The following is a 14,494-nucleotide window of genomic DNA, read 5'->3' as shown; positions in this document are numbered from 1 at the left end:
TGGTTTTAAAAAAATTTGATGTGCCCTTTTGAAATTTTTGACAATTTCTTTTGCCCTTTTGGCTCCATGCTCCACTTTTCCAACTATACAAACGTGAGAATATTGGCCTGATTCCTTGAGGTGCCTGATGTCTTTAGGGTAACATATTCACCGTTATATGATCTAGGGAGAGATGATAGGGCCGTTCAAAATCGAATTGAAATTGATAATCTGAACAAAAAAAGCTATTGATTTATCAGTAATGGGTTATGGTTGGTTTTGATTATTTTTTTTGTTATCGGGTTATTGGTTCTTAACGATTTGAGATTTTTTCTTAACAAGTTAACCGATAACCCGATAGTAATTTAAATAATTATATTTATACCATTTTGTATATAAAGTCCTTGACTTAGCTAGGTGTTTAGTTTCCTACTACTTTATTTCTTCCGGTCTCAAACTCTTGGTTATTCTACAATGTAAAAGTGTTTGTTTTTAGTCAGATGCAATTTGTTAACTCATGTGCATGGTTTATTTGATTAATTAGTCACCTTGTTTCTAAATTCTAAGTGATTTTCAATGATTTTTTTGGTATCAAATCTCAACGGTTAAACCAATAACCGAATCGATCATGATCAATAACCGATAAGCTAATATCTTAATGGATCTATAACCGTTTAACATCTCTACAAAATCGAGAATCAGTAAGTCCAATCGATAAACTTTAAAATCGAACCAAACAAACCGATACGCAGCTATGTGAGCTCGAGAGCTATGAGTTATGCTAATAATACGAAGTTTTGATGATTAAAAATGATGAACAAACATGACGAATATGATCGAAGAATCAGATATTATACATGTCTCGAATAAGGACGGATAGTGTTTATGACAAAGAATTATTGAAAAATCATTTTTTTTCGAGACATAATATTTCGACTGATGTGTCAAAATTTTCTAACAATTTATTTCTGTTAAATGAGAGTTAATTACATTTTTTCTATAAATAGTACTCATAATTACTCAAAAGCCCTCAAATTTGGGGGTCTAATTTGACATCAGAATAAAATTGATATGCTAATTGATAAGGAATAAGACAGATGTACCTCCTAGACTATGATCGAAATCTCAGAGACACATATTAATTAAACTAAGGTCCTATTACCGCTGAACTCATTTTTTTTGTAATTTTGTATACTTTTTCGCTTGGCACACTCCGTGACTCCACGCAGTTGAGGCGTGCGGGAGATATTTTGATGTCATGTAAATCAAAAAGATGTATAAAATTACAAAAAAAAATGGGTTCATGGAAGTAATAGGACCTTAGTTTAGTTAAGGTGTGTTTCTGGGATTTCGATCATAGTCTAAGTCCAATTGATAATCAAAAGTATAACACATGATGTTCGTTAGCCTCAAACCTTTTTATGAGAGTCAGTTTGGTAGAAAAATAAATAAATGAAAAATTACTTGCGGAATAATAATAGAACAAAAGGAAAATATAAAGTCGGGATTCTTTTTTTTGTACAAATGGTACTTTGATCTTGGAACGAGCAAGAAGAGATTAACATATAAAAATAGTCCTAATCTTGGTAAGGAGATTTCTTATGAGATGCCTCAAGTTTGATGTGTCACTTTTCGTTTCTCGAATGAGCTAAGCTATGAGTAAAATGATCTTCCTTTATTTCCTTCCCATTAGTTATAACCACTTTAACTGTATAATGTACAATTTTGTTACTATTTCTTAAGCAACAATAATGAGTTAAGTGGCAGTATTTTTGAAGAATTAGAGGTTGAAAAAATCACCTAAAGAGTTGGGGAAAAGAAGGAAAAGGAACTTTTCTGGAAGAGCAATTAAGGGGCAGTTTTCTTTCTATTGAATGGTGTATTCCAAATTCTTCTCTGCTTATCAAAGCTTCCAACTATAGCAGACTGTTTTACATCACCTAGTCGATTTGCAAACGCGTTATAATAAGCTAATGGATCAAGATTCTCCAATACTCTCACTGATTTGCCTTGCTTTTCGTCGATAAGTATCTGTCCATCTTCAGCTTCATACCCTGAGGCAGTGACTTTTATGTTCTTGACACCAAATGTTGATTCTAGAACAGAATGATCACCAGCCAAAACTACTGCTCCAAGGATTTCTCCAAGAAATGTATCCTGTTATGATACAAACATTGCAAAAGATTTTGAAAAAACGCGTTCAGTGTTAAGAGGACAAGTTAAGGATAAATGGAAATGAGATTATGTACCATATGTTGGTATTTAGGATGTCTCTTTTTCAGGTGGTGTAGCCTTGAGAGCAAACGCCTTGCGAAGATTGCTTCAGGTGTCCTTTTAGTCAGGTTTAGCATTTCGAGAATTTCAGAAAATGCACTGACTTTCTGCTGAATGCCAAGTGGAATGAGAGTGATATTAAGATCTGAACTCAAAACTGTCTGTGCAGCTAGAGGGTCAAGAAACATATTCAATTCCGCGAATCTATTAGAAGGAACATTGATCACGTTTCCCTTCTCAGTGTTATCGTGATTCATGTGCCCTCCAACAATTATTATATCCTGCACCAGAATACAAAAGGCATTGCTATATTAGTACAGTTTTTGAACAAGTAATCCCGCCCTGGCTCTTTCTCAAAGGGTAGAGGAAATGCTTGCCTGGATAGCTTTGGTCATATTCTCGCCTGCAAGAACGATCTTTGCTATATTAGTCAATGGACCATTTGTTAAAATGGTAATCTTAGATCCTGGTTTGAGTGATTTCACTGCTGACTCCCATACTTTTAGTGCTAGAGGTTGTCTGAGTTCCGGATGATCAGTGTCTCGGAGAACTCCATATTTCACCGAATTTTCAGCTGTATATCTGAAATTGTTTAGATCAAGCAGATAGATCAGCATAACTGCACACTAAACAAATGGACATGTAAAAGACATGAAATGTTAATGCTTAATAATAAAATTTACTGTTTTTTCTTTAGGCAAATTATTGACACTAGCTAGACCATGTACCTGCGAGGACTTCGAGGCAAAGAACGAGATAAACCATAAAGAGTGTCGGAGTCGAGGAATCCACCACAACCTTGTGGGATAACCTTGTTGTACTTGCAGTCACCAACTGCATAGAAAATAGGATCAGACTGGTTCATTGCAAAAACATCTCCAAGGCCCACGGGAATGTCATCACGACCCATCATATGAAGCAAATCATACACAGAATCAATTGTTGCAGCATTCGCCCAGCCAGTAGGACTCACAATTATAGCCTGAATGGAAGAAGATATTGCACATTGACAAGCAGTGCTATCTCAACTTAGTTATTTACAAAATTTAGTCCTTTATCTTAGACTCAGCATGTTTCTGCAACATCACTCGGGTAGAGGAAGTTTTCCTTATGAATATTGCCACAAATTTATCAATTAATTCTAAAAGTAAACAGAACTAGGAAGGAAACACATTTTTGGATAAACTTACTGAAATATAATTTGTGTTTGGTGAAGTAAAATAATTTTCTTAACAGGTTCTGATAGTAAATAAAGCAAGATAACATCTACGTCCAGTCTGAATTTTCATTTGAGGATCTAATTCAAAATAGAAGTCCATTTACCTTCAGATTAATTTCTTCTATTGGTAACTTAAGGAGGTAAAAGAGAGCTAGAAAATCTCCGGCACTCATATCCATATCAAACACAATATTCTTCCCAAGTTGCTTGCCTCTGAAATCTGGTTTGTAAAGTACTTTTCTGTAATAAGGAAATTGCATAGAAAAGTTAAATCGTCCAGCGTTTTCTCTTTTGTTTATAACCTGCAACCATGACAAATATAGTATTAGTTCTGAAATGGTCTGTACTTTTATCTTGCATATGAAAATGCAACCAATTTAGACCAGAAATTAGTAACTTACATCCAGAAAGCTAACGAAAAACTCTCTGTCCAGTTCACTGTTAGCATTTCGATTAGGTTTTGCTCTTATCGCTACAAGAATAGGCACTCCTCCTGAACCAGAAACTTCTTTTGTATAACCATCCTGATAAAATCACCAACTTAGAATACATAACGGTATAGATGTTAAGCATCGAGTAGTGAGTAAAAGCCAGAAAGGAAACGAAGGAAATCATATATCAACTCATCTCCAAACTCATCTTAGTTGATTGAAAACATAAAGAGTCATAATTACAGTATATGGTAAGGAAAGAAACTTAGAATTTCAATACCATGAGAGACTTAAAACTCTCAAGTCCAATAAGGAGTTAAATCATGCTTTGACAAATGACAAGTTACCACTAAACTAAAAACCACAATCCGGATAATGACCTGAAACAATTCATCACCTGGCATCTGCCTCTCCTGTTCTTTTCTATGCAAAATGGATCGCGAAGCTTAGTCTGAACATGACCGCTGTGAACTTCATTTCGTGCTACGCTGAACTTTGGAGTTATATGACCATCAAAAATTGGATTTGATCCATCAGAAATCCCATATGGTTTGTTTGAAGTAACTACAGTGATATTGATATACTCCATTTCTGCAAACTCATTTTCTCCGTGCTGGTTGTGTTGTTTCTGCATGATTGAAGCAGCTACACCAGACATAAAGGAGTCCCACATAAAATAACTCTGCGTTTAGCAACACAAAATAAATCTGCATTTAGCAACATTGTCATCAGTAAATCACATTTTCACTGATGTTTTCATATAACTAAGCATTCACCAAGCTCAACATTTCTAAAATATTACCGTGTTGAATTGGTCATCAAACCAAGTATCACGGGCCATTTTCAAGGACTTGAAACAGTATTGTGCCTCGTAAGTGTACTGATTCTTCTCAAAAATTTCAATAAACTTTTCAGTTACTGGAATGGTGTTTGTGGCATCCAATGGGACAAGAGTTACTGGAATGCCGGAATGAATTACCTACAGCATAAGGGAACGACGACAGTTGTTTACTATTAGGATTAGTTACCGCATATATGCAGTGAAAGGTCTGTTGATTTCTGTAATACCTGATATGCAGCAAAAGGATCCATAAAGAAATTGAACTCTGCATAAGGGTTGCTTGTGTAATCTGTGAATAAATTACCAATGTCACCACACTGCTGAGGTTGGCAAGAGGAGCAGACATTCTGTGGAAAACAACCTGTAGGATTCTTTGACCTTACACCACCTCCCATTATGTAAATGTGCTCAACATTTTTCTTTAAATGTGGATTACTTAGGAGAAATAGCGCAAAATTTGTATGCGATGCGATGAGAAAAACCACTGTGGGACCAGATGAAATTGTGTTGATCATTACTTGCTGCACTGTTGGCTGTCGAAGAGGTGAATAATGTCTCTTCCCCTGTTGATAAGTGAAAGAGTAACATGTTATGAAAACATTTAAAACTTAAGGGAACTAAGCAATAGACCTAAGCTCCTTCATCATAGTAATTTCACAAGGGATAGAACTGATCTTCTCCTCAAAAACAGTTGCATCTGTGCCAAGTCTAGATATTAACATTCAGCACCTTCCCAAGTAAGGCTCTTCATTACTCATATACAAGAATCAGTTATCTAATTTGCGCAACACAGATAGTGGTAAAGTCTGCGTACATTCTATCCTCCCCAGACCCCACTTATGGGATTTCATTGGGAATGTTGTTGCTATGTGCCATAACATAATGACTGACAGACGGCTAACAAAGATAGATTTAAGTAGGCAGTGGTCCTTGGTTGATTAAACAATATTCTGCCGTTACATTCAACCATACTGCAGACTGAAGTTAAAGTGTCTAATTCTGTTTCTTCTTGTGTAAAACCAGAAAAGACGCGATTAAGACAGCTAGACAACAATTCTAATAATGTGATTAAGGCAGCTAAACAAAGTAATCCTCCCTTCAGTTTTAATGCAAAATGGTACCTGTGGGAGGAAGCTCTTTCTGAATCCAAAATTAGAGTCGATATCCAAACGTCCTCCAGGACCCACAGGAATAGCCTGTCTGTATCTACAATAACCAGCTGTAGCATTTCCCTAACAAATCATTAAAGCAATTATGGAGATGTTTAACTAACCAGCAATTTGACATTAAAGCAAATGATTCTTGACTTGCAGAATAGTACCAAAAGTAGAGTAAATGTTCACCTGATCTATTATAGGGAGATATCCACCAACATCAGGCAGAATGGTACCATTAGGAAGTATTCCACCTTCACCTCCCATACCAACAGCAATATCGTCACGCCCCATCATGTAAAGCATATCATACACTTGATTTACAGCATGCCCTGCATCAGTCCATCCATTTGTACTAATAGTTATTGCCTGCACCAAAAAAATAACTCTCAATACATCCCTTCCAAGTTATATTACTTTCCATGACATGCTTTCAACAAAAAAGGCAAACCTTTAAGTCCATTTGTGATGTGTTAAGTTTCAAAAGGTAGAAAAGAGCAAAGAAATCATCAGTATCCATATCTGTATCGACAAGAATTCGATGACCCTTTACTCCATTTGCCAACAATATTAACACCATTGTTAGTATTAGGACAAGTTTATGTAGAAACAACATCTTCTCTTTCTCCTTCATCACAATTTTGCTTCTGATTTTCTTCAAACTATTAGCAGTTATTAATGGGAATAAACAGAGTGAGCTGTACATAACAGATTTGTTTAGAGAAAGAATGTTTAAGGGATTTTATAGACGCAATAATTTTTTCTAACATATTAGTATCAATTTAAATGATCAATTGGGTATAAAGTAACAATTTGCTCTACAAATTACAAATTTTGCCTAAGCTGTACAAATTTGAATTCGCGCCAAAAAGTTCACTTAAAGTGATCCCCATTAAAAATGACTTTATTTTGGGGCTCTTCAAATATTTGGTCTTTAATTTTTTTTGCACCTATTGCTTATTTACTAAAAAAAAAAATTGTAGGCCAAAGTATTCTTTTAGATGACCTAATTTTGTGTGATATCTAATTCAATAGATATGAGTTTAGAGAATTTTTACTTTATCCGGTATAGGTTCGGTAAGAATAAAGTTATGTCTCTTACAACATAACTTATTGGTTTTAAAACTGAATTTATGTATCTGTTGACATAAGTTCTTAGGAATTAAGTTATGTATTTTACTGTATAACTTGTGAATTCTGAATCAAACATATGTCTCTATTAGCAATGTTTCGTAGGAATTAATTGACATAACTTGTGTTATATATTATTTTTTTGGAACTCAGTCTCTATCTTTTGGCCTTTGGGTGAGCACTATGTGGTGTACTTGTATTATATTATAATATGATACAAAACATAAATTTATGCCATGATTTTTTTCGATGCCAGAAATATTTTCGGCCACTTTAGCTCTTAGTATATTATTTCTTGTTTTTTTTTTACTTTTCATGTTTATTAAAAATATGAATTTACATAGGATTAGTTAATTTTTTATTCTATTAAGAAAAGTTGTGATACTTCTTTACCTTTGTGAACTTTTATCTTAATATGTGTGAGAGATAAATCGTGATAAATCATTAGAATTTTCAATCACAAATACTAAAAATATCCTGACAATTCATCAGAATTTGTGGTCAAAATTGGAGAAAATAGTCAAATGCCCCCCCTCAAACTATTAATCAATTCTCAACCACATACTTATACTTTACGGGGATCCTTTAATTACCCCCTAAACATTTTAAAAGTGGAATGTATACCCCTTTAAATGTCACACCCAAATTTGGGTTAGGCAGTGACGTGCACGCGGCCCTGCCACCTAATATATAATATGTAGTCTTTTCTTCCCTTTAAGCAAATTAGCATCATGAATTTATCACTTCTTCTGAAGTACAAAATCAAGTTTAATTAATCTATCTTTTTTTCGCAGATTAAGGCTATAGAAATATATATGCACTAAGAAATGCAGTTAGACATATTGTGGATCGTGGTCTGAATTCAATCGGAATAATCTCTTTTATTTTCCGGCAAAGTGTTGAAGAAGAAGAAAGAAATGAAAATAAATAAAACACATTCGAGTAAAAGGTAGCATTAAAACATTTAGAAAATCAATATGAAAAAGGGAATTCTTTTAAAATTAAAGTTTCCATTTCAAAAATTGAGAAAATGGCCAAATGACTCCCCAATTTTTGAAAAAGTGAACTACACTTTTTTTGTCACCTCAGCATTAGGGAGCAAATAATTTAGCTTTAAAATAGTTTAAGGGGTGATAGGTCATCCGTGAAGTTGGAGTGCGTAGCTGAAATTTTAAATATAGATTGAGAAGGTTTTAGACCATTTTCTCGTCAAAATTGTAATGATTACCCTAACTTGGCTAAATGATATAAAACATTCAAGTGGCCCACTAAAAATTTTGCTCCAACTTTTGGCTAAATGGTTATTTTTTGGCACTATTTTGTTAACGAGGTTAAGTCTTAAATAGTGACACCAAAAGATTCTATTTGTGTAAATCACCTTTCTAAAAACAATTTTTTTTCTGTTACTTATCCATTTTATTAAATCAAGAGAAAATAAATGAGGTAATTTTTCTATATGTAACTATTTTTGTAAAATTTACTGAAATACTAGTCATCAAATTTAACTTTCCAACATTTAAATTAATAAGAAAAAATCAGTAAATAAACATTTATCTAAATTACAATTTAAAACTATAAAACAATCATAACAGAGTCTAAAACCATATAAAACATTATCTGAAGTTATTCTAACCATATTGACTTGACTATCATGAGGTCTTTTCTTGTAGTTGGTGCAGTCATAAGTTTTTTAACGATACATTTTTTCAGTAGAATGTAAAATACAATTGAAATCCAAGTATGAGCTTGTTGTTGAAAAATATCATTAATCAATAAAGGAAAAAAAGACAAATATATCCCTGAACTATCATAAAATGGTATGTCAATACCTTTCGTTATATTTTCGGGTTGTGTATATCCTTACCATCAATATTTCGGAACGTATATACCTTTAGGATAGACGGAGGGACACGTGTCATAATCTTAAAGGCCTAACCAAATTTAATTTAATTTTTACCCACAATTAAAAAAAACCCACCCATTTTTCATAATTTTAACCCATTCATAACCCGGTTAAAAATCCTCTTCTTCTTCCTCAATCTAACCTAACTTAAACACCCACTCGTGTAGTTCTCCCAAAAATTGATTCTTTTAATTCTAGTCCTTTGAGCCCCGTGAATAACAGATGAACAAACACCATCTGATTTTACACTTCTTTGGTGTTAGCATAGCCGTCGTTCACCTTTTCAGCACAAACAACTTATGAGCTGCTTCATTCTCTAGTTTCTGTTCAATCATGGTGCTTGTTCTGTGTTCCTAGAGGCATGAAAAGCTGGATATGCAATAAAAGTTAGGGAAATATCAGAAGTTGTGGAAAGTTAAAAGTGAATTTATGATGGATTGAGTGTGGAGAAGAGATTAAGACTTGGTGGTTGCTTTATAAGTGAAATTGAATTAAAGGATTTGAGTTTCATCATGTTTTTTCAATTTCATACATTCAAAATCAAAATCTTTATGAGTGACTTCAGCCAAATTAATCGAAATATTCTACAAAGGTTTTTTGTTGAAGAAGATGAAGAATAAGAAATTGTCCAAAGGGTTTCTGGAAAAAAAAAAATCTCTTCTTCTTCCTTTGAAAATGTTGTTCAAATCAGAGAAGACCACCGGAACAAAGATCTTCAACATCAACATATTGGCTCCTCTCAAAAGGAAGATTCCATGGAGGAACAATCAAGAACGTGGAGAAAATCCATTTGGTTCAAAGTGGAAGTGGAAGAGCCGACAATAACTTGTATATTATTTCCAATTTCAGATTTTAGCATTTTCTAGTCCTTTACATTTTGGATCTTGGTTAGCCAAACAACTTTATTTGGCTTATTTTGTTTTTTGATCTCATATAAATAAATACCTGGCCCAATCGATCAAAATTTCGATAAAAAAAAAAGTTGTTCAAATCTAAATGTTGAGAGTTTTGATTATCTTACCTAACCTCTCTTTTGGTTTTGGGTGCTTTTGGTTACAATTTGGGTTATGAATGGGTTAAAATTGTGAAAGATGGGTAGGTTTTTTTAATTATGGGTAAGAACTAAATTAAATTTGGATAGACCGTTGAGATCATGACACGTGTCCCTCCGTTTATTCTAAGGGTATATACATTCTAAAATATTAACAGTAAGGGTATACACAATCCAAAAGTATAACAAAGGGTATTGACGCACCTAGGGGCGGCTCTAATAAATCGGTGGCCTTAAGCCAAATCCGAATGGAGGCCTTAAATTCAAATATATATTTTTTATGAAGTTTATTATAGCTAATTATTTAATTTTTCTTGAGACATAGTAGTCATAATTTGTCGAATTTCTATTATTTCTTTGCTCTTTTATGAAAAGATTTTATTTTCTATAAGTAATACTCTATATATTTTTTTAAAATGAGGCCCCTCAAATTTTGGGACCTAAGGCAATTGCTTTTTTTTCAAAGTTGTTGAGCTGCCCCTGGACGCACCATTTATGACAATTTGAGGGTATATTTATCCTTTTTTTCCATCAATAAAAGTGTGTATCTCTAATAACTTAAGTTTTTAGATGAGATAGGCACACACTTCAACATGATATCAGAGCAAGCAAAGATCCTGAGGTCGAATCTCACTGTTATCAAAAAAAAAATTCCACGTCTGCACGTGAAGGGAGGGGAGGGGGGGGGGGGAGGGGTTATAATTAGTTCTTGTAAAGCACGACAAGTGTGTTGAAATATGGCTCCAAGACGTGAGGTCAGTTCATCATGTTTTGTCATTAAAATGGAAAGAGGACGAGGCTGCAAATTGGAGAGTAGCAAGTGACTGCTGACAAGTATGATCTCTACTTTTGCCTTGTTTTATCCAAAAGGAATACCCACAATGGGGCCTCACCATAATCTTGACAAAACAAAATCTTCAATAAGATCTTAAGTACTCACTCACTATACTTGGGACGATATTTCAACGATCAATATTTTGCAATTAGTGTTTAGATCAACTTACGTCCATTTCAATTATCTTGTCATGACATGTTTCAATTGAAAAAATATAATGACATCCACCATGACTTGTAAGTAAATAGTCTCACCAACACGTATGACAAATAACTATAGAAATAACATCAGCTAGCTATTGTAGGACGATTCGTTTAGACTTTAGCCAAATTTCACAAATTGTGGATCGTTCCTTCTCATTTCCTTCTTCAAACCTTTGAGTCTGATATTTTAATTTGCTAAAACTTCAAACCTTCAATCTGAAGTTGAACTATTAGAATCGAACATAACTCCTGTCTTATATTAGTTGCATTCGAACTTCATACTCAAATTTAAAATTTAAAATTTAAAGATTTGAAGTTTACGTTAAAACTATAAAAACAATGTAAATTTCAACTATTCCTTAATTAAAAGGTCCTCAAACGACTATTTGTGCCCCTCTCCCTAAATCACATATATTTAATTTTAAGATTCGACTTTTAGAATGATTAACCAAATAGATATGATAACAAATGAAATAATCCATTCAACTTAACAAAACTCTGTACCAACATGTGTAGGTGCATGTCCGCAGAATTAAACGACTATGTAGTGTTACTTTAAGTCCAGTCACTTAACTTTTGTCATGTGGTCTAAACTGACTATTAGATTATGGTGCTCGATATTATTGAAGCTCGATTAATTTAAATTCACATGGTATAGATTTGTTACTTGTATTAGAGCACGACTAATCTAATTCACATAGCATATTTGTTAGAAAATAGCATACACAGTGGAAGCATTCCAGAATCATATATCTTGCATGAGTATAGACAACAATCACAAATACGTATCACATACAAAGTATGCTGAAAATTAACTCAGGATTACCTCTTGAAGCGTGTGTAGATATCTTGAAGTAAATTCGACTCCAGCTCTACGGTCTTCTACATCGATCCCAATTAACAATTGAACTCTCTCAATACTTGGGTGGGCAAGTATTGTATAGAATACTGAATTTTCTTTCTAGGTTGGAAGAATCCCTACTTATAGAGATGTCTTCCTAGTCCAAAGAGAATTCCTTTTCTTTCAAGATCTTTTTTCTTTTTACCAGAAAATAGGATTCTGAGTTCTAGTTAAATTGGGCACTGGAGGGACCACAAAATTTATTACTAAGGCTTCCTATTATGGAAATAATTTCAAATAATTAATTTGAAATTATTCTTACCATAATAAATTACAAATCATTTCACTAAAAATTTGTAATTGCACTCCTCTATTTATATTTCGAAATTCACCATTAAACACTTATGTAATTCCCCATGTTAAGATTACATATACTAATCAATAAATTAAATTACTGACGAATTTAATTCAATGATTAATTTCCTTTAGAGCAATACTTAACTTATTTCATGTGCCAGATTCATAAATCTACCGGCCGAGTTTACACATGAAAACTTATAAGTTTCTCATAAAAAGGTGTATCATCAATCTCTATATTGAGACATGGATTCCATCAACTAACTAATTATTTCACCAATATATATTATCATCATCCAATCTATCAGGCATATTGACCCATCTCAGAATCTCACCTTTTAATAAATCAAAATGATAATTAATATATATAGATCATAATCGTTATATCAAGATTAAGAATATAAGTACATTTAACAGTATAGAGAATATATTTTTATCAGTCAGTCTAAAACATCTATCTTTGCTCGGTCCCGTTAAATACATACAAAATGCACTAGCACGAGAAGTTAGAATTATACCATTCTCATAATCAAGATAAATTACATTTAATCTCGTTCTACAATCTTTCTGATGGTTTTGTCCAAATTTCCATCTACAATTGTGAACTATAACTTTTAACTTATAAGAACCGATGATTTAATCTTATGTGTATAAGCTTAAACTCTATATACCAAATCATCTACTATATAAGTTAAGGACACATATATGACAAATTGATCTATATAATGTAACACTTTATTAAATTGAATAAATGAATAAACAATTGTTCAATAATAATACTATATCAAAACGCATGGTTAATAGTATATCTTAACAATCTCCCACTTAGACTCATAGCCATGCACCTACAACTCTAACACCAATTCCTTCAACACATGTCTATCAAAAGACTTTTGCGGTAAAACTTTTGTGAAAGGGTCTGCCAAGTTGTCCTTTGATGCAATCTTCGCCATCATCACATCTCCTCTTTGTACTATGTCTCGAATCAAACAGTACTTTCGCTCAATGTGTTTTGCCTTCTTATGACTTTGTGGTTCCTTTGAATTTGCAACCGCTCCACTACTATCACAAAACATTGTGAGTGGCATTTCTATTGCAGGAACAACCGCCAAGTCTTTCAGAAAGTTTCTGAGCCACACTACCTCCTTAGCTACCTCAGAGGCTGCTACATATTCGGCTTCCATGGTAGAATCATCAATACATGTTTGCTTGATGCTTCTCCAAACAATGGCTCCACCTCCCAAAGTAAACACATTTCATGAGGCCGACTTTCTAGAGTCTATATCAGACTGGAAATCCGAGTCTGTGTACCCTATGGGCACCAACTCATCCTAATGATAGACTAGCATGTAATCCCTAGTCCTTTTCAGGTACTTGATTATATGCTTAATTGTTGTCCAGTGTTTTCGTCCAGGATTAGACTGATATCTGCTAACCATGCATACGACAAAACATATATCAGGTCTAGTGCACAACATCGCATACATGAGACTTCCTACAGCTGACCCATAAGAAACTGTCTTCATGTTTTCTGTTTCTTCATCTGTCTTAGGACATTGATCCTTAGATAGAGAAATTTCATGTCTGAAAGGAAGAAATCTTTTCTTGGAATCATGCATGCTAAACCTGGTAAGAATTGTATCAATATAAAGAGCTTGAGATAAATCTAACATCTTTTTCTTACGATCACATAGAACTTTAATCTCAAGGATGTGAGCAGCTTCTCCCAAATCTTTCATATCAAAATTAGTGGACAACCATTCCTTAACTGAATTCATCAAGCCCACATTATTTCTATGAGCAAGATATCATCTATATATAATACCAAAAACACCACTTTATCCCTATTCCACTTTTTGTACACACAAGACTCATCAAGACATTGCTCAAAACCAAAAGTCTTGACAACATTGTCAAAGAAAGCGTTCCATGCCCTAGAAGCTTGCTTTAATCCATAAATGGATCTTTTAAGATTGCACAACATGTGTTCTTTTCCTTTTTCTATGAAACCGTCTGGTTGTCGTATAAATATGCTTTTATCAAGACTTCCATTAAGGAAAGTTGTCTTGACATCCATTTGCCAAATATCATAATCATAATGAGCAGCAATGGATAAGAGAATTCTAATAGACTTAAGCATGACTACTGCCGAAAAAGTTTTCTCATAATCGATCCCTTCTTTTTGAGTAAACCCTTTTGCAACAAGTCTAGCTTTGTAAGTTTGCACTTTTCCATCTACTCCTCTCTTTTTCTTATAGATACACTTGCATCCAAT

At 33.6% G+C, this 14,494-nt stretch overlaps 1 protein-coding gene across 1 annotated transcript; it reads right to left on the bottom strand.

The window, feature by feature from the left end:
* Positions 1-1,649: 1,649 nt before the first annotated feature.
* On the bottom strand, positions 1,650-6,561 carry LOC125812325 (nucleoside hydrolase 4-like). The gene is made up of 12 exons (XM_049491838.1): positions 6,350-6,561; positions 6,088-6,267; positions 5,866-5,976; positions 4,972-5,307; positions 4,706-4,882; positions 4,301-4,585; positions 3,874-3,996; positions 3,577-3,774; positions 2,982-3,235; positions 2,631-2,835; positions 2,229-2,534; positions 1,650-2,136 (listed from the first exon to the last, which is right to left on the bottom strand). Exons 1-12 carry the CDS (start codon positions 6,530-6,532, stop codon positions 1,828-1,830), a joined length of 2,667 nt encoding a protein of 888 aa, XP_049347795.1. The 5' UTR covers positions 6,533-6,561; the 3' UTR covers positions 1,650-1,827.
* Between the last annotated feature and the right edge of the window lie 7,933 nt (positions 6,562-14,494).

This window comes from Solanum verrucosum, unplaced genomic scaffold (genome assembly GCF_900185275.1).
Source record: "Solanum verrucosum unplaced genomic scaffold, falcon-dt-bn FXZP01000115.1, whole genome shotgun sequence".
NCBI lineage: Eukaryota > Viridiplantae > Streptophyta > Magnoliopsida > Solanales > Solanaceae > Solanum > Solanum verrucosum.
The sequence above is the reverse complement of the archived record's forward strand: the minus strand, read 5'-3'. Positions and strand labels throughout refer to the sequence as shown.